Raw genomic sequence first — 23858 nt, 5'->3', positions numbered from 1 at the left:
CACACCACCACACATGCCACAAGAGGCCCAGTCTTTCCCCCAGCCCCACACCCCGGGGAAAAGCTCCGTCCCAGCCACCTCTACAGCCGCGACAGAGGAAGGCAGCGGGCAAAGACGGCACCGCAGACAGCTGGCTATGCCCCCGCGGGGCCGGGGTGGGGGTGCATCGGCCGGGGGCGTGCAGCCGCCCCTCCCCAATCGCCGGCGGGGCCGAGGCCGGAGCCGCGCAAAACCCGGAGCCGCTGTGCTGTAGCACCGGCCGGGCCTGCTCCACGCTGCCGCCCGGCGAGAGGCGCCCAGGCGGCGTCAGCGAGGAGAGGGGGAACCCCCTCCGGCCTGCCTTGTCCCGGGGCGCGGCGAGCCCCCCCCCCCGTGCTGGCAGCGGGCTGCAACCCCACGGGATGGGGTGAGGGGCAGGCGGTGGTGGGCTCCCCCTCCGGCAGCTGCCTCCTCCCTTCCCCCCACCCTGCAGGGTCCCCCGCGCTCACACTCACCGGGCTCGCGCTCCCCCCTCCCCCGGGCTCGCGCCGTGGCTGCCCCCGCCTCCCCCCTGGGCTCGCGCTCCGCTCTCAGCAGCGGCAGCACCAGGGACAGGTTCCGTGTTTGTTCAAAATCACGCGCCCAGCGCCATTCCACCGCCACATCCCATAATAGTGCGCAGCGCCGCCTTGGCAACCGACTCCGCGTCACCAAGCGAGCGCGCCAGCGCAACTCCACCTTCTCCCCGCCCTCTCCGGCGCTTCCTTCCCGCCGCGGGACAAGTCGTTTCCGGGTGCGTGACTGCATCACGTGTCGCCGCACGCGAGCGTAGGGCTGGCGCCGTGTTGCACGGGTGAAGACCAAAGGAGGAGCCTGGGTGTGTGTATGTGCAAGAAGTGCTACGTGTGTAGCTTGCGTCACCGACCTTAAATAGTCGAACGACAGAGGCTCTGTGCACTCGTTCCAGTCACCTCCATTTGGAGCAGGGCATTGTATTCCTGGTGTGCTAGCAAGGAAAAGGAACTATTTTGTTTCAGATCAGATAGTTATGGGGGGTACCCTTGTTAATCTGCAGTTTCACGAATAACAACCAGTCCTGGAGCATCTTAAAGAGTAACACATGAGCTTTCGGGGATAAGATTCAGTTCTTCAGACAGGAGGGGTCTTCCATGGAAGATGTGATGGAAGTGAAACACACTAAGTTGCTTTTATTATGGGCCACCAATGCCTTGTTGCAAGGGAAATAAATGCATTTGTTTTGTTCATGTATTTACCATACGTATCTTCCATGTATCTGCATGGTATGAGCAAACCAAGGGAATTGTCCTGTCCATTAAAATATTTTTGGTAGTGTTTGCAACCCACATACTAGTAGGTGGAAACCCCCTGTCCACCTTAGCCCAGCCTATTTTCATGGTCCCAGCTGAAGCCCAATCCCAAAAACTGCCTGGTAGTGGAAATGAAATTGATCTGCAGAAGTGGGTCTGTCCCACAAAAGGTCATCACCGAATAAATAATTTTGTTAGTCTTTAAAGTGCTACACTTCTGCTGCTGTTTTGTTGGAGTACAGACTGTCAGGGCTACCTCTCTGTTGGTATAGGTATTGTCACCCATGTAGGTAAATCGACCACCCAGCTTTCCTTTTGAAATAAGTGGAGAGGTGGGTACTCAGCTCTTCTGACAAGCAGCTCTCTTGTATGTGGGTGCCACATTTGAGAAACTTAGTTTATACGGATACCTGGCCCTCAATTTTACATCAGTAAAATAGGAAATGTATTAATTTGCTTTTAGAGCAAAAATTATACAAAAATGCAAAAGGAAAACAAAGATTGCAATGTCCGAGATCTCTGATAGTATGACAGATGTGCTATTAACACCACTAATACGGAGCTGGCAAGCAAAAGAGTTTGGAGAAACAGCTACAACACGGTCTTCTAATGAGGCCCTAGCCCTACTTCTTTCCTTGACCCAGGAGCCCCTTTGAAGGAAACGACATCCTCCAACTCTCTCAGGAGATTGTGTAAGTGTAAGGTCAAGAGCCCCTACATTTCCAGACCCCGCCCCCCATCATCAAGGGGTGCAGCACTTGGACTAGCACCATCGCCAAATGCGGGCATGGGGGGAAAGGAAGAGCTTAATAGCAGCCTTCCGAGACCTAGACGCGAACCCAGAAACTGCAGCACCGCTGGCGTGGGGAGTTCTGCTCCCGATTAGGGTGTAAATCCTCCACCGCAGCTGCACACCCCCGCCCCTTGGCCCACACCAATCCCAGTGAGGCAGCCCCTGGCCGGCAGCCAATACCGCTCAGGAGGAGGGATACAACCCGCACCAGAAAGGATCATGTGACCCTTCGCGCAGGGCCGGCAGCTGTTCTAGCCGACGCTTCTCTATGATACAAAGGGACGAGGCGGCTTCTTTCTTGCGGGAGGAGTGTGTTTTTTCCTTGTCTGTCAGCGTGTGCGAAAGAAGATGGCGGCCGCGGTGAGGCAGGAGCTGGCCCAGCTCATGAATTCCAGCGGCTCCCACAAGGACTTAGCGGGGAAGTGAGTGACGGGCGGCTGGGACCTGCGGGGCGGGCGCCTGAGGGGAGATAGGAGGCGGGGTAGGGGGCCGTATTCCCAGTGGAGGTGGGAGGAAAAGGGGGTTGAACAGGTGCTTAACGACGGGGCTGGGCGTCTTTGCTTCCATTGTCTTGCTCCACCTCCAGCCCTGGCCCACGACTCGTGTAACTGACATGCTGGAGGGGACCCTGCTCCGTCGCGTGCATTTGACCGCACTTGGGGCGTGGCCAGTTCCACGGTTCAACTTCCCATTGTATTCGTCTGGGTCTAAAATCCTGGACACTCGACTGTTAAGTGACCATGTTCTGTAAGGGGGGGGCGGGGCTAAGGGACAGGTGAAACCTGGGACTGTCTTTTAAAGACCATTGCCGCCGCCGCTCCCCTCCCCCCCCCCCCCCCCCCCACAAAAAAAAAACAACCTCCCAGACAAGACCTGCGCTTTGTGTTTTAAGATTTTCTTAATGTTGGAGCCGGAGTGGGCAATAGTTTGGGGGAGGAGCTATGCTAAGATTCAGGTAAGTGGTCAGAGGCTGCACTTTTCTGTGGAGGAGCTGTGAGGTCTGGCCTGTCGACTAGGTGCGGAAGGAAGCTCGGGGAAGGGAACTGGGGTGCAGAAGAGGGTGTCTTGGTCTGTGAGGGAGGGCAAAGATTGGGTGAAGGAGGAGCTGTGATCTGGGACAGGGGGTTAGGGTGCAGAGTCTGAGAGGGGGTGTGGGTGTAGGAGAGAATTCTGGCATGGGGAAGGGTGTCCCAGTGGCTGCAGGGTCTGGGAAAGCGTTGAGGTGCAGCTGCTGGTCAGCAGCCCTCTCAGGCAGGCTCCACTGCCAGCCAGCAGACCCAGCCCACTGGCTGTTCCATGTGGCTCTCTGCATTTGTGGGGGAGAGCTTTGCTACCCTTATCCTCAGCAAAATATCTTAGCTCTTACTGACCAGAAACTGAGTGGTGGGAGCTGAGAAATTGTGCTGCACTGTCCTTGTCCCAAAATTTTTAGTTCTCATTGGCTGATTTCATGTGCTGCCCCTGCCCCCAGCAAAATCTCTCCATGCTTATTGGCTGGAAACTGGCCAACTGGAGCTGACAGACTTTGCTGGAGATAAGAGCAGCACCCAAGCTCTCCCTGCTCCACAGCTGTTGGTGCTGGCTGTGGGCCAGATTAAAAGGCTTGGTGGGTTGGATGCAATACACAGACTGCATCTTGCTATGTCCTGTGTTAGAGTTTTGGTCTCATGTTCAAATTTAGACAAGTTTGGTGTTACAAGCAACAAAATTCTTGATTTCTCATTCTTAGACATGACTTGGAAAACAGAAGCTATGACAGTGCAGGAAATTTGTTTAGTAAAAACACATGATTTAAACGGCTATTACTTGAAAGTGCAAAGTGAAAACCTTGATGGTGACAATATTGAAAAATATACTATTTATTTATAAAGCATAATACAGCGTTCTCTTTTGGTCAATTACCAGATCATTAATCATGTCAAATCAGTAATCATATACAGTAAACCTTCGCTGTGCGCAGCTTCAGGTTGTGCAAAACTCACTTCAAAGCAAGTTTCGCACAATGTGAAGCTGCTGGGCTCTCAGCCTGCCTAAGTTCCTGCAGGTGCGAGTGGCTAGGCAGGCTGAGAGTGCCTTCCCAGAATGGAAGGGAGCTGGGAGCCAGGAGGCCAAAAACTCCCTTCCCCCTGGTTCCCAGAGCAGCACCACTTGACAGCTGCATCGGTTCACCCGTTAAACCTCCCCACCAGCTCAACCCCCCTTCCCTCACCCCCATGCACCCTGTTTCACCTCCCTCAGCAGGGGGCTCCAGCCACATGCCTGGGGCTCCCCTCCAACCCCCACGGGTCTAGCTCCAACCCCCGAGTCCCAACCCCACCAACTTCCATGTGGCCTCACTCACCCCATGCCTGTACAGCTGGCTCAGTACAAGTGCAGGGCTCCAAACCCACCACCCCTGTGGTCCTGGCTGCAACCCCCACCCTAACCCCCTTTATACCCTGGCTGAATTGTACCCTGCCCCCCGCAGCCTTATCCCACACCAGGCTTAACACCCTGACCCCCTCCCAGGACTCCAAACCATCCCCCAAGCCCTCCCCAACTTGCGTACCACAAGAGATTATTTATATATTTAAGTAGCTGTCTCATAATTTATTTCTATAAGACATGCTCTTAACAACTATATATAAACTGCAGGGGTTTGTGTTCCTTTAAACTGCCAAATTAGCTAATTTTAGAAAAATCAGGATTTTAAAAATTTTTTCTGATAGTTTTAGACTTCAAAGTCAAAAGGAATCCTATGATCATCTGGTGTGAGCTGAATAACGTGGGCCAACAAATTTCATGAATTCCTGTATCGTGCTCATAGTTTTTGCTTAAACTAGAACAGCTATTCCCAACCTTTCCACTAGTGTGGACCCCAATCAGCCCCCCAACCATTTGCAGACCCCCATAAAAGCCAATTGTAGCCACTATGTACACTTGATTAAATGAAAAAGGAAACATAAATAATTCACATTTAAAACTATGCATACTCGTTTCCAACGTCACAGCTATTCAGTTGCACATCTCATCACAACAAGTTACCACAACAATGGGGCCTACATAGCAATGAATAATACTTTTTATTTCTTTTATTTTTTTCACGGACCTCCAGCAATACCCTCACAGACCCCGTTAGGCATCCAGTCTTGATTTAAGGATTTAATTTAAATACTATACTATATCATTCTTTAAATAATGTCCTAATTCTCTAACTTTTTTTATTACATGTTTTCTGGTCTGCTGCTTCTCTGCAGCTGAATCTCTTTGGAAAGCCTCAAAACACCACCATCAGACATTACACAAATAACTTAATTTCAAGTTTCACTGTTGTTGCTAATAAGTATCCAATTGCAAAGCCAAGGAATGATGTAGAGTTTCCCTCCAAAGCAGTGCATGAGAAAGAAAACATCAACAAAATAGTACATCTAACTATGCGTGGGTCTCCATCAAATGCAAAAAAGTGAAACACATGGGACTTTGATCTCTTTAAATTACAGCCATCTGTATTATGCTGGGGGAGGTCTTGTATTCCCATGGAGCCTATCAGTCCTTTGTGCTAGCACAGTTGTTATACCCTGTGGTTTGTGGACCCATGGGAATCCACAGACTGTTAGATTTCCAAAGGGGTCCATGCCTCCATTCATAATATTTTAGGTGTCCACAATGGCAGGCAGAATTTGAGAATCATTGGCTACATCTACACTAGAATGCTATGTCAAAGTAGTCTATTTTGAAGTAACGGCATCGAAATAGGCTACTTCGACACGTATCATCCACACATCCTCTGGGGCTGGTGCTGTCGATGTTCAGCATCAAAGTAGCAACGAAGAATGTGGAAAAGGTCCACACCAGATGGAAGAATCAGAGCATCTACATGCACAAGTGCCTCCTTTCGAAATAAGGGGCCAGGAAAGCCTGCTGACGGGGTCACAGGATGGACTAGCCCTTCCAGGGCAACAGCAGTCCGGTCCTTTAAAGGGCCCCTCCCCAACATGCTCGGTTTGCACAGTACAAGGTCTGCAGCATGCTAGCCACGCTCTCACAAGACCAAGTCACAGCAGCCATGGATCCCCAGCAGTAGCAGCTGGAAGCCTTCCAGGCTGTCCCCTGGGAAGAAAGCATCCTGCTAGGTGCTGCACGGGAGGCCACCCAGCAGCTCCTGGCAAGGGAGCCCTCCCTGGGGGCAGAGTGGGATACCCCAGACCAGCAGGCCCCTCTGTCTCCCCCCCTCCCCCGGTGTTCCACCACCTCTGGAGCTACTTCACCAGCTCAGAGTGGTGGGAGCACCTGGTAATGGGGGAGTGGAACAACAACATGTGGCTAAGGAACTTTTGCATGCGCTGGCAGACTTTCCTGGAGCTCTGCCAGGGGCTGGCACCAGGACACCCAGGTGCGGCGTGCCCCCCCCCCCCCCCCCCAATGGAGAAAAGAGTCACAATAGCTATCTGGAAGCTGGCCACTCCAGACAGCTACCGCTCCGTGGGCCACCAGTTTGGAGTGAGCAAGGCCACAGTTGGGGCTGTCATGGAGGTAAGGAGGCCTGGGCATGAACCCACTGGAGGGAGGGTGGGCTGGGGAGGGAAAGGCAGGGTGGGGGCCTGGGGAGGGAGGGGGCCCGGGTGTGGGGCTGGGGAAGGAGAGGGGCCCGGGTGTGGGGCTGGGGAGGGAAGGGCAGGAGGGGGGCCCGGGTGTGGGGCCTGGGGAGGGAGGAGCTGGGTGGAGCAGTGCCTGGGAGGAGGATACCTGGGGGGCTGGGGCACCCTGCACACCCTCATGGGCACTCATGTCCCCTCCCCGCAGGTAGTCTGGGCGCTCAATGCCTTGCTGCTCCAGAGGGTCGTCCGAGTTGGGGACCTGGATGTGGCCATCGCAGGATTCACTGCCATGGGGTTTCTGAACTGCTTCAGGGCCCTAAACAGGACCCATATCCCCATCCGAGCCCCGGACCACAGTGGGGAACAATATATAAACCGGAGGGGCTACTACTTGGGTGGTCCTGCAGGCCATGGTGGACAGCTGGGGCCACTTCCAGGATGTCTTTGTGGGCTGGACTGGCTGTGCCCACAACACCTGTGTGTTCCAGAACTCAGGCCTGTGTTGCCAGCTGGAGGTGGGGACACCACCGTGCCCCTCTGCCTCGTGGCAGATGCGGCCTATCCCCTCCAGCCCTGGCTCATGCTCCTGTACACCAGCCACCTCAGTGCCAGCCAGGAGTGGTTCAACAGCTGTTTGAACCACGCCCGCCAGGTGGTGGAGAGGACCTTCGGCTGCTTGAAGGGTCGGTGGCGGTGCCTGGATGTCAGCCTCCAGAAAGTCTCCCAGGTTATGGGCACATGCTGCATGCTCCACGACATCATTGAGAGCAAGAAGGAGGCCTTTGTCCAGGGTGGGTAGTCGACACCAGCACAGGCTTCCCCTAGCTGGCCACCGCACCCAGTTGCCAGGCCCACCAGGAGGGGATATGGGTCCGAGGGTCCCTGCGGGCCCTTTTGGATCAGGGGGCCCACTGAGAAACTCACTGGCGGGTGTCATGGGGGCGGTGTGCAGAACACCCACACACCATCGCTTCCAACAAGCACACATCTCACACAGGGTTGTTTGGAAAATAAAACTGGATTATTGAATAACTGCTAACTGTATAGTGTGGATTGTGAACAACAAAATGGAACTATTTATGCGGGGGGGGGCAACGATATACAAAGGGGAGGATAACTATATACAGGGGGAAGCCAGCAGACAGGTTGGCCATCAGCCCCACTCTCATCTGTGATCCCTGGCACGGCAGACTGGGAGCCAAGAGAATGGCCAAGTAGGGCTGTGATGCCTCAACCGTCCGGTCTTCAGCCCCAGCAGGCTCCAGTCCTGGGGGCCTGGCAGGCGGGGCAACAGGAGAGACAGCAAGTGGGTTGGCAGGTGGAACGGGGGGAGGGCAGCAGAGTCATGGCTTCCCAGAACGACCCTGCTGTGTCCTGGAACATGCCCATGAACTTCTGCCCCGCGCCAGGTGGGCTCTTCCTGCTCATACTAGAGCTTCTCCTCTGCCATCTCCACTTGCCGCTGGAGAGTGGCCAGGAGGTGGGGGTGCACAGGGGCTGTCCCCTGCAGGGGTACTCCCATCCTGGCACTGGCGGAGCCCCCAGGTGCTGGTGGTCCTTGGGTTCTGGTGGGCTCTCTGGGACAACAAAGGGTGCCTGGTTGTCTGGGGCCTTGGATGGTGCGGCTATGGGTATGGGGAGAGAGGGAGGGGAAGGCCGTTAGTACTGTGACCTGGCCCGTGGCCCATGATCTCTGTCCCCTGTCTGTGGGCATGGTGTTCCTGTGTGTGGCCCCATTGAGTGGTTTTCTATCCCCTTTCAGGGGTTAGGGCATGGCACTGTCTGTGGGAGTGGGTGCTGATGGGCACTGATAGCTGTGCTGCCTTCCTAGGAATATGGGGGGCCCCTGGTCATGTCTGGTGCCCCGGCCCCATGGCCTGGGGCGGGGGTGTGCCCTGTGGGGTATATACCTTACTGTCCATTGCTGTGGTTGGGGGACACCTGGGCTACGTCTACACGTGAAGCCTACATCGAAGTAGCCTATTTCGATGTGGCGACATCGAAATAGGCTATTTCGATGAATAACGTCTACACGTCCTCCTGGGCTGGCAACGTCGACGTTCAACATCGACGTTGCGCAGCACCACATCAAAATAGGCGCTGCAAGGGAACTTCTACACGCCAAAGTAGCACACATCGAAATAAGGGTGCCAGGCACAGCTGCAGACAGGGTCACAGGGCGGACTCAACAGCAAGCCTCTCCCTTAAAGGGCCCCTCCCAGACACAGTTGCACTAAACAACACAAGATACACAGAGCCGACAACTGGTTGCAGACCCTGTGCATGCAGCATGGATCCCCAGCTGCAGCAGCAGCAGCCAGAAGCCCTGGGCTAAAGGCTGCTGCATACAGTGACCATAGAGCCCCGCAGGGGCTGGAGAGAGAGTGTGTCTCAACTCCTCAGCTGATGGCCGCCATGGCGGACCCCACTATTTCGAAGTTGCGGGACGCACAACGACTACACGGTCCCTACTTCGACATTGAACATCGAAGTAGGGCGCTATTCCCATCCCCTCATGGGGTTAGCGGCTTTGACGTCTCGCCGCGTAACATCGATGTTAACATCGAAATAGCGCCTAACACGTGTAGCCGTGACGGGCGCTATTTCGAAGTTAGTGCCGCTACTTCGAAGTAGCATGCACGTGTAGACACGGCTCTGGTGGGCAGGCACCTGGCTGGAGCCGGGGGTGGGGGCGGTCAATGAGGAACCCCTCTCCCCCCGACCTCACTGCTGGAATCCTCCTCAGCAGTCCTGAGGGCTGGCTCCTCCAGTGGGCCCCAAGGTGCAGGGCTGGCCTCTGGGCCAGACTGGGGCTCCAAGGCCTGCTGGGGCTCCTCAGCTGTGGTGTCAAGGGCAGCCGGGGGCAGAGGAGGTATCCCCAGGGGCCCAGGATGGCCCTGAGCTCCCTCTAATAGGGGTAAGCAGCGAGGGTGGCCCCTGGCTGGCTGGCTGGCCTGGCCGTAACTCTGCCGCAAGTCCTTCTTGCTCTGGACATGATCCAGAGTGTGGCAGGGTGACCCCAGGCAGCCAGGCCCTCGGCCAGCTGGGCAAACAGAACATTTCTGCGTTCTGCCACTTGCTGCCCATTATGTGGAGTACCTCCTCTTCACCCCAGAACCCTAACAGGTCCTGGAGCTCAGCTACATCCAGGAGGGACCCTGCCACTTCTTGATCCCTCTGTCTGGCTGCCTGGGGGCCCTGGGTCCCCTCGAGGGGGAGCCTTGGGAGGCGCTCGGGGGTCTGGATGGCTGCCATGGGTGCTGGTTGGGCAGTTTGGGTCCATGGTACTTTAAGGGCACATGGTGATCCTAGAGCCCCACAGGGGCTGGACAGCACGTCCCAACCTCTCAGCTGACTGCTGCCATGGAGGACCCCGCTATTTCAATGTAGCGGGACATGGATCATCTACACACACCCTACTTCAGTGTTTAACTTCAAAGTAGAGCGCTATTCCCGTTTTATGATGGGAATAGTGATTTCGACGTCTTGCCACCTAACATCGATTTCAACTTCAAAGTAGTGCGCTATTTCGAACTTGTGCCAGCTATTTCAAAGTAGCCGGCTAATGTAGATGTGGCCATTGTGTTAGAACACTATATAAATACATTGTGAGATACTGTTCCTACTCCAAAGTGTTTACAATATAAACAGATAAGACAAACAGTAAGGGAGAGAAACAGAGGCACATAATGGAGAAATGGTTCACCCAATGTTAGGCAACAGATCAGGGCAAAGCTGGTAACAGAACACAGATCAATGGACCAAGAAACAGGAGATAGATATACTATTTAGCAGTGCCTCATTTTTAGGAGTTGCTTGATCTATAGTAGGCTTTAAAATTGGGATGGAAGAAGGACTTCAGAGTAAATTATGTTCTTTTATGTATTACTGCACCTCTGAGGTTGCAGTTTCACTGATACATATAATGACCGCTTAACCCATGAGATCAAAGCTGCAATAGTTACTGGATATTTTACAAAAAACAATATTTTGAGGCTTACTGTGTAACACATTTTTAAACAAATGCATTTTTTCTCGCTTGGCTTGTAGAGATGTTAGATACCTACAGAGAGAGAGAGAGAATGTGTGGTGGGGGCGGGAGGAGGAAGTGGTACCAGAAAAATACACAAAAATGAAACTATATATTTTATAAGACTGTCACATCCTGGGGACAAGAGCATCAAAAAATGCTGGGGTCTAGGAGGACAAGAGGTAGTGATAGGAGGATGTGTGTCATAAAAGAGCAGAGAATGATATGACACCTCTACAAGCCAGGAGAGAAAATATGCATTTGTTCAAAAATGTGTTACACAGTAAGCCTCAGAATATTGTTTATTGTTAAATAAATGTAGTATAATATATATAGTTACTATATAGTTTAACAATAAATATTGTTTTAACAATAAACAATTTTGAGGCTTATATCGTGTAACACATTTTTAAACAAATGCATTTTTTCTCTCCAGCTTGTAGAGGTGTCATATCATTCTCTGTTCTGTTATGACACACATCCTCCTTCTATCAGTATCTCTTGTCTTCCTAGACTCCAGCATTTTTTGATCCTCTTGTCCCCAGGATGTGACAGTCTTATGAAATATATAGTCTCATTTTTGTGTATTCGTTTGGTACCACTTCCTATGACAATACTAAGGCATTATGCCTCAAACTTGAGAGCTGCACTAATGTGTACACAGTTATCTATGATATTGTTCACAGTCTGTAAATACAAATCTTGGAAGACATGGAATTTTCAAAGGAGTCTAGGCTTTGACTCCCACTGAATTTCACTGGGCTTTGGGCACATGCCCGTTAGGCTGTCTTGAAAACAACAGCTTAAAGAAATATCAGCTTTTATAGAGAATTTATAATGAGAGAGACAGTCTAAACTACAATGTAAGCATAAAATAGAGTGAAAAATGAAAAGGTATTACTTGTGATACAATGTTCAGTTTTAAATCTATGGACAGATATCGTCAGATACTGGAAAAAGCAATTCAGCTGTCAGCAGTGGAACAACTAGAAGCCCTAAAGGCTTTTGTAGAATCAAGTAAGTACATACTTCTTTTGTTTATGCATTGTTGACTGAAGACTTGATAAATTTTGGATTGTACAGTCAGATAAATAAGCTCAGGCTCTGTGAATGTTTGATGCTGTGTGCATATTCAGTGTTGCATCTGAATCTGCTTCAAACACCAATCATCCATATATTAAAACTAGGGCTGTCAAACAATTTAAGTTAATCCAAATTCTGCTGTTGAACAATAATAGAATACTATTTGTTTAAATATTTTGGATATTTTCTACATTTAAAAATATATTTATTTCTATTACAGCACAGAATACAGTGTACAGTGCTCACTTCCTATTTACTACTACTGTTTGCACCCTAAAATAGAAGAAATAGTATTTTTCAGTTCATCTCATACAAATACTTTAATGCAATCTCTTTATCATGAAAGCTGAACTTACAATGTAGAATTAAGTAAAAGAAAAATTGCATTCAAAAATAAAATTATGTAGAACACTAGATCCTACAAGTCCACTCAGTCCTATTGCTCAGCCAATGTCACCCAATAAATTCATATGGCATTATTGCAGCTGGCATTGCAAGACATTTATTTGCCAGATGAGTTAAAGATTCATATGTCCCTTCATGTTTCAACCACCATTCCAGAGGGCGTGCATTCATGGTGATGACAAATTCTGCTTGACAACATTTCTGAGCACCACAGACCAACACACATTCATTTTCAACATCTGACTCAGATGCCACCAGTAGAAGGTTGATTGTATTTTTTGGTGGTTTGGTTCTGGAGTTTATGCACTGGAGTGTTGCTCTTTTATGAAACAATGTTCCACATCTCATCCCTGTCAAATTTTGGACTGCGCTTCAGATTCTTAAATTGTAGGTTGTGTTTTTAGCTATTTTTAGATATCTTACGTGGATACTTAACTTTGCGTTTTGTCAGATTTGCTTTGAAAATGTTCTTAAAATGAACAACATATGCTGGGTCATCATGCAAGACTGATATAACATGGAATATATGGCAGAATGTGGGTAAAGCAGAGCAGAAGACATACAATTTCTCCCCTACCCCTAAGAAGCTCAGTCAGAAATTTAATTAACACAGTTATCTGCAGGGAAGCATATCCTCTGAAATGGTGGCCAAAGCTTGAAGGGCCATATGAATGTTTACCGTAACTGACACATAAATACTTGTAATGCTGGCTACAAAAGTACCATCTGAATGTCTGTTAACACTTCCTGGGGACGTTGTAAATAAGAAGCCGTCAGCATTATCTTCTGTATATGTGAACAAACTTATTTTTTTCTTAGCCCATATGTACACTTCAATATAGCAGATCTACAGAAGACCTGTCAAATTGTCCATAGATCACTCTGTCAACCCTGTTACTCTAGCCTGGAAGAGAAGAGTAAGGGGTGTGCCCAAATCCCTTGTCCACACCTGCTCCCTTCTACCTGCCCAGATCCTGTACACCCACCTCTTTCCTGCCTCCTCCCTGATGCCTAAATCCTGCATCCCTACCCCAGCAGCTCCCTCTTACACGCTGAACCTCTCATTTTTGGCCCCAGCCCAGAGTCTAGGCCCCACAAAATCTATTAACCCCAAGCCCTCCAGAAGAGTTAATCGGGAGGTGGAGGGTGTAAGCCCTGAGCCTCAGCACCCTCCCCGCTATTGGGCTTGAGTATGAAGGATTTGAGGTGAATGTCTTTCTTCCCCCACCCCCCTTTTTTTTCACCCTCACTTGAGGTCGTTGTGTGTTTTTGTTATGTTTTTTGCTGCTTCTTACTTGTGTGTGAGCCCCAATTGATTTTTCTAGGGGTCAGTGGCCCCCGACTCAATCCCATTCTTAACCATAGGAAACAGTTCTGAGCAATATAACAAAGGCAGTTCATAGAGATAGAATCTAGTTTTCTTTAAGTTCAAGGGTTTTTTAAATTACTAAAAAACCAGCAATATTCAGTTACCATTAAAGCACCTGATTAACTATGCATTGCTATCAAAAGCATTGACACATTTTTTCTGTTGTTTCCTCCTTTGATTTTGTCTTTGTACTAGTGGTAAATGAGAATGTCAGTTTAGTGATCTCGCGACAGTTGCTGACAGATTTCTGTACTCATCTCCCAAATCTTCCTGATAGCACAGCCAAAGAAATATATCACTTTACCTTGGAAAAGATACAGCCTAGAGTCATTTCATTTGAAGAACAGGTAAGAGAGAGCAGTGAGTGGGTGAGATTCTCTGTCTGGCAACATGGAGGAGGTCAGATTAAATGATGATGATTCCTTCTGGTCTTCAAATCGATGAAATTTTGATGAGTTTATTTGTCTTAAAAGCTCAAAATAGTTTTTAATCCCAAATACTGCATTTTAAAGGTTTTTCAGTTAACCAAAAAAAAAATGCCATTCATAGCCCAATTCTACATTCTTGTATCCCAAAACTCCAGTTCAATTAAATGAGGATTTTGGATATGCAAAGAATTCTGTAAGGCTGTATCTACATGTGCCCCTTCTTTTCAGAGGAGGCATGTTAATGAGGCAGTTCAGAAGATGCTAATGAGGCACTGACATGACTATACAGCATGTCATTAGCATAATGATGGCTGCACGCAATTCAAAAGTGCTGCTTTCAGAACACACGCCACCTGTGTAGACGGGGGCCTTTCGAAAGGGCTCCCCTGACTTCGAAAGCTCCTCCTTCCTATTTGGTTTTAGGAAGAAGGAGCTTTCGAAGTCAGCGGGGTCCTTTTCAAAAGCCCCCATCTACGCAGGCAGCATGCATTCCAAAAGCAGCACTTTTGAATCATGCATAGCTGTCATTATGCTAATGAGGTGTCACATATTCATGTTAGCACCTCATTAGCATCTTAACTGCCTCATTAACATGTCCCCTCCTTTCAGAGGGGGAATGTGTAGATGCATTCTATTTGTTCCTTAATCAGGATGCTTAGTATTTAGTGCATACGCTGTTAAAAATTGATTACTAAATCAAGACACTAATCTGGCTACATGTACTCTGGAACACATTGTGCTGCATTTTATAATAGTAACACAGTGGACAGAGCATATGAAGAGACAATATTTTGGTTTTTTTTTTTTAAAGTTTTGTTTTATTAGAAAGTGTTCTCTAAGGCTGCTGCTACACTACCATTGTCCCGTCAGAGGGGGCATGGTAATGAAGTAATTCAGAGCAGGCTAACAAGGCCCTGACATGCATATTCAGTGCCTCAATGGCATAATAGCAGCTGCCCAAACAAATGTTGAATTGCAGATTGAAAGTGAATATGGGGGTAGCATCAAAGTAAGTGCCCTGCTTCAACATTTCCTTATTCCCACTGAACTAGATTGGAGTAAGGGAATGTGGAAGTGGGGCACTTCCATCTACACTGTCAATCTGCAATTTGATGTTTGTTCGGGTGGCTACCATTATGCGAATGAGGCACTGAATATGCATGTCAGCACCTCGTTAGCCTGCTTTGAATTGCCTCATTACCATGCCCCCTCCGATGGGACAATGGTAGTGTAGCAGTAGCCTAAGTAGATTAGGAACTCAGAACTTGTTTATCAGGGAAAATGTTCTTTTAAAATACTTGCTCTGTCAGTTAGCTGAAGAATTTAGTTGTGTAGGTGTTGAAGCCAGCTCATTATTTCTTTCTAGAGATCTTGCAGCATAAGTTGATAATATTCATGTATGGGGAAAATATAAGCTTTTATTCACATATTATAAAACCTAATATTTGTTTATTTCTAATTCAATCACTTGTGGTCTATATTTGCATTGGTTTCCATGTTGTTATTGTAATCAGCTTTCATCCCAATGTTTGTCTAAACATGCTTACTCATGTTCCACTGGTTATACATAGATTAAGCATATCACAACAAATGGATCAATTAATTGTTACAGTTCCTCTGTGAGGCATCGATTTCACAACTAATAAAATGCATGAGCACAGCACCCTGCCTGCATGCTAAGTCTCAAGATTGAGTGCAATGTTATATGAGTGCATTCCTACTCATGCGAGTGGTAGAAGAGTTAAGTATTTAGACCCAGACCTTCGCAAATGGCTAACTATTTTGGAGACCCTAACTTAGTACCTGTAAAAGCATATGATCTTCAGAGGAAAGATGCTCAGCCCCTTATAAAAATCAGGTCCCTTTATAGTGTCTCAGTTTGGGAACCCCCAACATGAAGATAAAGCCATTAATTGTTTTTATTTTTTAAACTTTGGTCTTTGTTTGATAAAGACTCTTAGGTGGAAGGAGCATACTGATTATGAAGCTGCTGTATCACAAGTCTGGTAGTTGGGGAAATATTATTGATAATGAAGAAAAAGAGCAGAAGGTATGATTATTAATGGAATATGGATCAGTTTTATAAAAAGTTTTTGTTTTTTCCAGGTTGCTTCTATAAGACAGCATCTTGCATCAATTTATGAGAAAGAGGAAGACTGGAGAAATGCAGCACAAGTGTTGGTTGGGATCCCTTTGGAAACAGGACAAAAGTAAATACAGTAGTTAGATACAGTTCTGTACTGTTGAATGTCCTGTGTTTTAAATGCTTCCCTAAAATAAATTATGTCTTGTTTTTCTGTGCTTATTTCCCTGGAGCTTCATTAGTGTGGCATGATGACAGTTGTGTAGGTAAATTCAAAATCATCTGCACAGTATCAAAATACTGTTTGCTTCTCAAAGCAGTGACATATGTAATACTTAGTCATTAGCATAATTCTACCAAATGTAATTAATGAAGTTTCACTTCAAAACACTCTGTTCCCTTCTCTATGTTCATGCATTTTCCCCAGCATGTAAGCAGTTGCTTTGTTTACATGAATGTCCTTTTATGATTGCAAGACTGAAATGCTCACATAAGTGGATTCCTACATTACATATTTTCCTGCTCCTTCACAGACAATACAACGTGGATTATAAATTAGAGACTTACCTGAAAATCGCCAGACTGTACCTGGAGGATGATGATCCAGTTCAGGCGGAGGCTTATATTAATCGAGCGTCGCTGCTTCAGAATGAATCAACCAATGAACAGCTACAAATCCATTATAAGGTGGTGTAATGTCTTTTAGTTTTTCTTTCTAAGAGGGAATGAATGCCTCATTATATTATAGTAGTGGGGTTTGAAGCTTTTCATAAGCTTTTGAGAAATAGATTTACAGTAAACCCTCCATTTAAAGGACTAATGGATGGGCAGGGTGCCTGTTCCTCCGAAAGTCTGCTAAATGCAGGGGTTTACTGGCTTTCCCCCTTCCCTCTCTTCCCACCCACCTCCCAAAAAAACCCCAAAAAACTGTCACTCACCAAAGCCGCCACTGGAGAAGCCCCTCGACCTCACCCTGTCTCACATCCCTCTGTGTGTCTGGGACCCCACCGCCGCGTATGGCTGGAGTGGCCCCTCTGCACACAGCTGCAGCTGCCTTGGCACATGCCACTGGGAAGTGCCTTGGTGCACAGCTGAAGGGGCCACCTCGCAGCCTCCAGTAGCTGCCGCTGGAGCCACCATGCACTCTTCCACCAGGGTGAGGCACATATGGAGTGCAGTCTGCCCGTGTATGCGCCCCATCCCTGATGGTATATGGTCTGAAGAAGTGGGTCTGTCCCACGAAAGCTCACCTAATAAACTATTTTGCTAGTCTTTAAAGTGCTACTTGACTGCTTTTTTTTGATAGTGTATAGACTAGCATGGCTTACTCTCTGTTACTATTTTATTTTCAGTTTCATTTTTAACATTTATGCAGTCAGACAGTGCTGCAGTGTTTGAGATCCAAACACTGAAGGGAAATGTTACTTTCCTTGTAAATCTATCCTAGCTCACAAAGAAATTTTGTATAAACATATTTTATAGGTTTTGCAAAACTTAATGCTTGCGATTATACTGCAGGTTGAACCTCTCCAGTCCAGCACATTCTCATCCAGCAACATCGGTAGTCTGGCATGATTTTAGTTAGCTGTATGTCCACTTAGCATGAGTGTAACCAAGTTTCCTGCAGTCCCATGAAGTTTGTTTACAGCCACTAGTCCTGGCTCTGTTTTCTGTGCTGTTATATACCTGTAATTTACCCCTACATGTCTGCTAAGAGCCCAGTAAGCAGTGGTAGTGTAGGTAATGCTGCTAGATAAAACTGACCTCCCATGATGCAGCAAATTCTCTCATTTGGCACCAATCAGGTCCCAAGGGTATTAGATAGAGAGGTTCAATCTGTACCTGATAGTTTAAATCCATGAACTGACTATTTACATATTAGCTATTAGTTATTCCCTATTTTTTGGATGAACTATAAAACTCAGGTGCTAACCACTAGTGGTCCATTTAAAGGTACATGATACTTAGCAGAATTAGTGTTGTTACTTTGATGTCCTGGCCAAATTACTAGATGAATCATTATGTTGATTTGCCTAAATCTTCATTGCATCTTTTACCTGCTATACATTTAAGAGCATTTGTCTATTTGATCAAAATTCCTACATGCTAAGAGCTAGTGCCACCAAATTTGCTATGCAGCTTTCTCTTCGCATAACCTAAAGTAACACGAGTTTGGTTGTGCCAGGAACATGGGAATGCTTCTCATAAAACCATACAGGAAAAAAAAATCACCAAATCAAGTATGGGCCTCAAAACTGACATAGCTGAGCAATTGTTGAAAGAGGTTGAACCTAACAGAAAACAGATAACATGGAAAAATTTGGAGTGGTGCCCTATTTTGGCAGCTAAATCAGTACTTAAAGTTTCCAAACTAGAAGAAAATGGTGTTGAAACTGGTATTTAGTCTTTTTTGTTAAAACATAGTAAATAAAAAGAAGTTTATAGGGATGATGAAAAAATACACATGATGAAATTCCTATTTAAAAAATTACTAAATGAATTTAAACATGAAAACCTTTAACAATCCTTTTTTAAAGAGAGCCAAAATAAATATTAATTTAATAAAAATAACACAGATTTTCAAAAATACAATAATTTAAACAAAGCGTGTATGTTTTCCTTTTATTTAAAAAAAAAAACTTGTAACTTGTGAGTTTCACATATAGTTTAAGATTCTGCAATTTCTGCACAGATCTCATAAGTCTGTGTAACTTTATCAGGGCACATGGAGGACAGATGGCCAGAATACAAGGTCTCTAACTTCAGAGAAAGTTTTTTGAACTCTTCCAGAACGTCCCTGAGATGATGGTGTAGTTCTCTGCAGATTAAAATGATGTTTATGGAGTCATGATTTTACTTCGTATTACAGCTGCTAATGTGATTCTTCTTTATATGGTCATGCTCTTACTGAAACATTTGCTTTTTAGGTGTGCTACGCTCGTGTTCTTGATTACAGACGGAAGTTCATTGAAGCTGCCCAAAGGTACAATGAGCTCTCTTACAAGAGCATAGTCCATGAAAGTGAAAGACTAGAGGCATTGAAGCATGCTTTGCATTGTACTATCCTAGCATCAGCAGGTAAAATGAATGTTACAGTTTTATGTCTATTTCTGGCCTTTTATATTCCATATATAAAAGAATTGTTGATCTTTAGCTGAGTTCAGCATTACATTTTGTATAACTCTCATCTTTCTAAGGTGAAGTAGTGAGGAATCTAGAACTATGAAAAGAGGTAGGAGGTCAAAGACTTGATAACAGACTGATAACTAAGATTTGAGTATCTTTCTCTGCACACCTAATGCCTAAGTTACAGTTATCTTACCTGGATATACAAAAGAGCCTGGAAGAAAGGAAAGCTTAGTTAAAAATACACTTTGCAAAAAGGTTGCAGCAATATTGTTATCTGAGGAAACCCTTCACTGACTGATTACAAAGTACAGCTAGAGAAAACAAAGAGAGTAATGCAGGAAGGTTTTTTAGGAAAAACAAAAAAAAAGATTGGCTCATTTCTTTATTTAAATTAATCATGTATTCTCCATGAGGAGCACCACTCCTCATTTTTTGCAATAAAATACTAAGTGTCTAGACGCCATGGTGATGGGCACATTAAAGTCCTGGACAGTTCTGTATTACAGATGTTTTCTATATGATACACTCCTACCCTGGAAGTAGCACAGGAGTGAACATGACAGTGCAGCAAAATATTCCCTCATGACCACTGGTTTAGTAAAGTGATATTTACATAATCATGGAAGGAGTTCATTTTGTGGTATTCTTGTTTCTTTTAGGACAGCAGCGCTCTCGCATGTTAGCTACTCTTTTCAAGGATGAGCGGTGTCAGCAGCTTGCAGCCTATGGGATCTTGGAGAAGATGTACCTAGACAGAATTATCCGAGGGAATCAGCTGCAGGAATTTGCTGCCATGCTCATGCCACACCAGAAAGCAACTACAGCTGATGGTACAGACTTCTTTAAAGCATATGTTTAAAGAGCCATGCAGATTACCCAGTATAAATGACTAGTGTATCTATACAGAAATGCATATAGACTCTAAGTGGCTCTCTTTGGAATGTTACACTTCTGAATATATTTTAGTGCTGGGTCTCAGATTCAGTTCATATCTGTTTTAACCTGTACAACTCTTAAGGGCTTTCTAGAATCCAGCTTCTCTATATGTAGTTAGATTATACACTTCAGTAAATTTCTGCTTTAATCTCTCTCCTAATGAACATAAAACACATTTTCCTAATTTTGCATTTTCTGAGACCTCTCAGCTTTTCTAGCTTTTCAGAATATTTGTTAGATGATACTCATGAGTTTCTCACAATGTGATCTATTTTCTACATATTATACAAATCTCTTGTGACCATGCTAGATCTCACTGTGGCCGTGCCTACACTAGCCCAAATCTTCAAAATAGCCTTATGCAAATGCCCATTTTGAAGATTACTAATGAGGTGCTGAAATACATACTCAGCGCCTCATTAGCATGCCTCCACACGCAGCTCTGAGGCGCTGAATATGTATTTCAGCACCTCATTAGTAATCTTCAAAATGGCTATTTGCATAAGGCTATTTTGAAGATTTGGGCTAGTGTAGATATAACCTCTTTGTTTTCCTAGCTGCTGCTGGATAACATGGATGTAAAAGTCAAAAACCAACTTCCTATCTCCCAGATACACTCTTTGATCACTGCACTGAAGTTTCTGGTCACATGCCGTTCAGGCTGGAATTTACTAAATGATGATACATACACTAAAAGACATCAGTGGACCCTTCAATTCAAATGAGTGTTGCCTAAAAGTGAAAAGTCAATAAAGAATATAAAATACTTCATATGTCAGGCAAGCCTTACCTTTATGGACACCTCTTGCCCTACAGTGAGGAAGAAATGCTTTTGGGGTGGGGACAGAACTGAAAGTTAGAAAATGTTCTTATTACCTAATAAGCTGTATGCATCTTTTCAACCCCAAACTCCTGATTAGCTAAAATCTATGCTGTCTGATCCAAAGCTGGAAAAACTCCTTGTTGATTAATATATCCTTTTAACTGTAGTAAGGTTTTTCCCTCTCTGGCTGATAGCTGTCTGTCACCAGACAGCACTGTGCTTGAGCATAAAGGCTCAAAATAAGATCTGGTGGCAGTTATTACACAACCTGGAAGAGGCAGTTCCTACTTTAAAGTGTTAAAATAATGACTAGGTGGGGAAGGAAGAAAGCAGTGTCCCTGCTTCTCAGAAGGGATAACTGAGGCACAGATTAACTCACTTTTCTAAGGTCACACATGAAACCTGTCACAGACCCAAAAAATAAACTTTGAGCACCACAGTCCCAGTCAAGTACATTATCCACAAGACAATTTCCACTTGGATTTCCTAGAACTGAGCTAGAGGGATTAAAGAGGTTTTTCTTAGTTGCTTAATTGGAACAGATGTGTAAATTCAGTGTCTGTTATTGCTTATTTACTTTAGCAAGGGGCAGTAGTTCTGGAAGGAAATCAAATATGGTTAGATGCTGTGTACATAGACAGTTTTAGTAAAATATTTTTCTTACTGAAAGTGCAAGAAAAAAAGCCTATTGATAACTCAGCAAAGTGTCATTTTATTCCATCTCTAAGGTTCCAGTATCTTGGACAGAGCTGTTATTGAGCACAACTTGTTATCTGCAAGCAAACTGTACAACAATATTACCTTTGAAGAGCTTGGAGCACTATTAGAGATCCCAGCAGCCAAGGTATCTTCATTTCTCTTGTGTTCATTTTTGAATATCAGAAACTAATTCCATTGGTAATAGTGATGTTGATAACACAGACATGTGAAGAAGAGGTGAGGGGTACTGCAGCATATCCAGCTTTTCCACCTGGCTTCCCTAGCTCCAAAACCCCATGGCCCAGTATCCAGGTGGCCTCTCCAAGGTCCTGCCAGCCCTTCGCTTTGGACACCCACCACCACCACCCTGCAGACTCTGCAGCCTGCCACCTATGGGGTCCAGGACACCAGCCCTGCATTGCTGGTCCAAGTCCTGCTGCCAGCCTGGGGCTCCACAGCCACCTCTAGCTGTGGCTAGGTTGCCAGCTTTCTTGGAGCAGATGCCATTTGCAGCAGTGGCATCTGGTTAGGGAAAGTTGGCAACTATATTTATGACTCCAGTCTAGGGCAATGAGTTAGGGTGCAGGTTTGGGGTTGTGGTGCAGCTCAACATCCCCCCGCTAAAAATAGTTCCTGTGACAGATATTGACAGATATTTTTGATTATAATTTTAAACAGTTAGCTTTGAAGGCCCTGAAGGTGGGATGAGTGGCAGCGAGTCTGCCCATGAACGCAACCTTGCTTAAGAAAGTTCTCTGTGCTGCCTCTAGTCTGTCAGTCACAAGGTCAGCATATTCAGCCAGCCGTGCAAGACATTCACCCCATTTTGGGGGCTGCAGAGAGGGAGGGTACTTAGCTTCAATTAGCAATAAGAAGTGGATTAAGCAGTAATATGGCTGGTGCCACAGGGAGTCTTTCTGGTTCTCTTTGGGCCAGAGGTTTGGTGACAATAATGCAGTCTTAAACAATAAATTAGTTGTAGAGGTTGGGCATCCTTTTGTGGCTTCGTAAGTAGGTTGGAAACAAAATAAAATTCTCAGATGTGTGTCTAATTCCTGTTTTGCAGGCAGAAAAGATAGCTTCTCAGATGATAACTGAGGGTCGCATGAATGGATTTATTGATCAGATTGATGGAATAGTTCATTTTGAAAGTAAGGTTTTCCTTTTTTTGTGGTTCAATTCAAAATAAATTGGTTAACCTATTCTCTAACACAAGCAAGTTATATTTTTAAAACAAGGATCTGTACAAGCAAGTGTGCATGTACTTGCTGTTGCCAGCAGATGGCAGAATCTGTTTTGTAAGTGGCAATTCAGCTGTCTTCTAGTTACTTACAAAGCCATATTTTGCTTTTTTCATGTTTTAAGAGAACGATTAACTATATACACAAAAGTTATACCAGTCTGCAAAAAAAAATCACTCTATTAGTCTTGTAAATATATGAGTAGTAAATTCTCAACTTTTACTTTGTGGTGCAGTAGCTAATTGTGTGATATACAGCCACCAATTAGATTAATCTTTTTAAATTTAGAAATTCTTGTAGACTTGGAAAATAGACGATACTTTTTTGTCACATAATTAAGTGAAATAATACAAATGCTATTTAGTTGAAGTACAACAGAATTGCAAAGAATCTGCCTGCTTTTGCCAATTGGTTTTTTGTTTGTTTAGCACGTGAAGCTTTGCCAACGTGGGACAAGCAGATTCAGTCACTGTGTTTCCAAGTTAACAACCTTCTGGAGAAGATTAGTCAGACAGTACCAGACTGGACAGCACAAGCAATGGAAGCTCAGATGGCTCAGTAAAACAACACTTCAGTCTTTGGACTTTTATTAATTTCCTTCTGTGCTGTATAGATGACATCCACTAGGAATATGACATGATCACCTGAAACTTATAGTAGTGTCGAGTCTTTTATAAAATTCCTGAAGTTTTGTCAAAATACTCAATGTGGTATCACTGCATGAGCAATATACCTTGCTTTTTTGGAAGCTGTGATTTAAAAGTATGGGAAGAAGTATATCTCAAGATATATTTTTGCTGTACATAGTGTTTGCTAAATTGCTCTGTCGGATCATTTCTTTCACTGATGGTTATGAAAATGTGTCATGTTCCTGTAAGTTGTGGTTATTCCAGTAAAGGGAGGAAGGAGACAACTAGATTCAACCTGTCATATGATGCCTTTGTTTTAGGTCACT

The 23858-nt window shown here is 45.7% G+C and overlaps 1 protein-coding gene across 1 annotated transcript; it reads left to right on the top strand.

Annotated features, from left to right (window-relative positions):
• The first annotated feature begins 2346 nt into the window (after positions 1-2346).
• COPS4 (COP9 signalosome subunit 4) lies at positions 2347-23821 on the top strand. Its single transcript, XM_074993696.1, has 10 exons — positions 2347-2522; positions 11645-11724; positions 13760-13911; positions 16099-16202; positions 16609-16762; positions 19003-19153; positions 19864-20034; positions 21692-21807; positions 22729-22813; positions 23332-23821. The coding sequence occupies exons 1-10, from the start codon at positions 2449-2451 to the stop codon at positions 23463-23465; spliced, it is 1221 nt and encodes a 406-aa protein (XP_074849797.1). The 5' UTR covers positions 2347-2448; the 3' UTR covers positions 23466-23821.
• The last annotated feature ends 37 nt before the right edge of the window (positions 23822-23858 follow it).

This window comes from Carettochelys insculpta, chromosome 4 (genome assembly GCF_033958435.1).
Source record: "Carettochelys insculpta isolate YL-2023 chromosome 4, ASM3395843v1, whole genome shotgun sequence".
Taxonomy (NCBI): domain Eukaryota; kingdom Metazoa; phylum Chordata; order Testudines; family Carettochelyidae; genus Carettochelys; species Carettochelys insculpta.
This window is presented reverse-complemented; position numbering and strand designations above follow the sequence as displayed.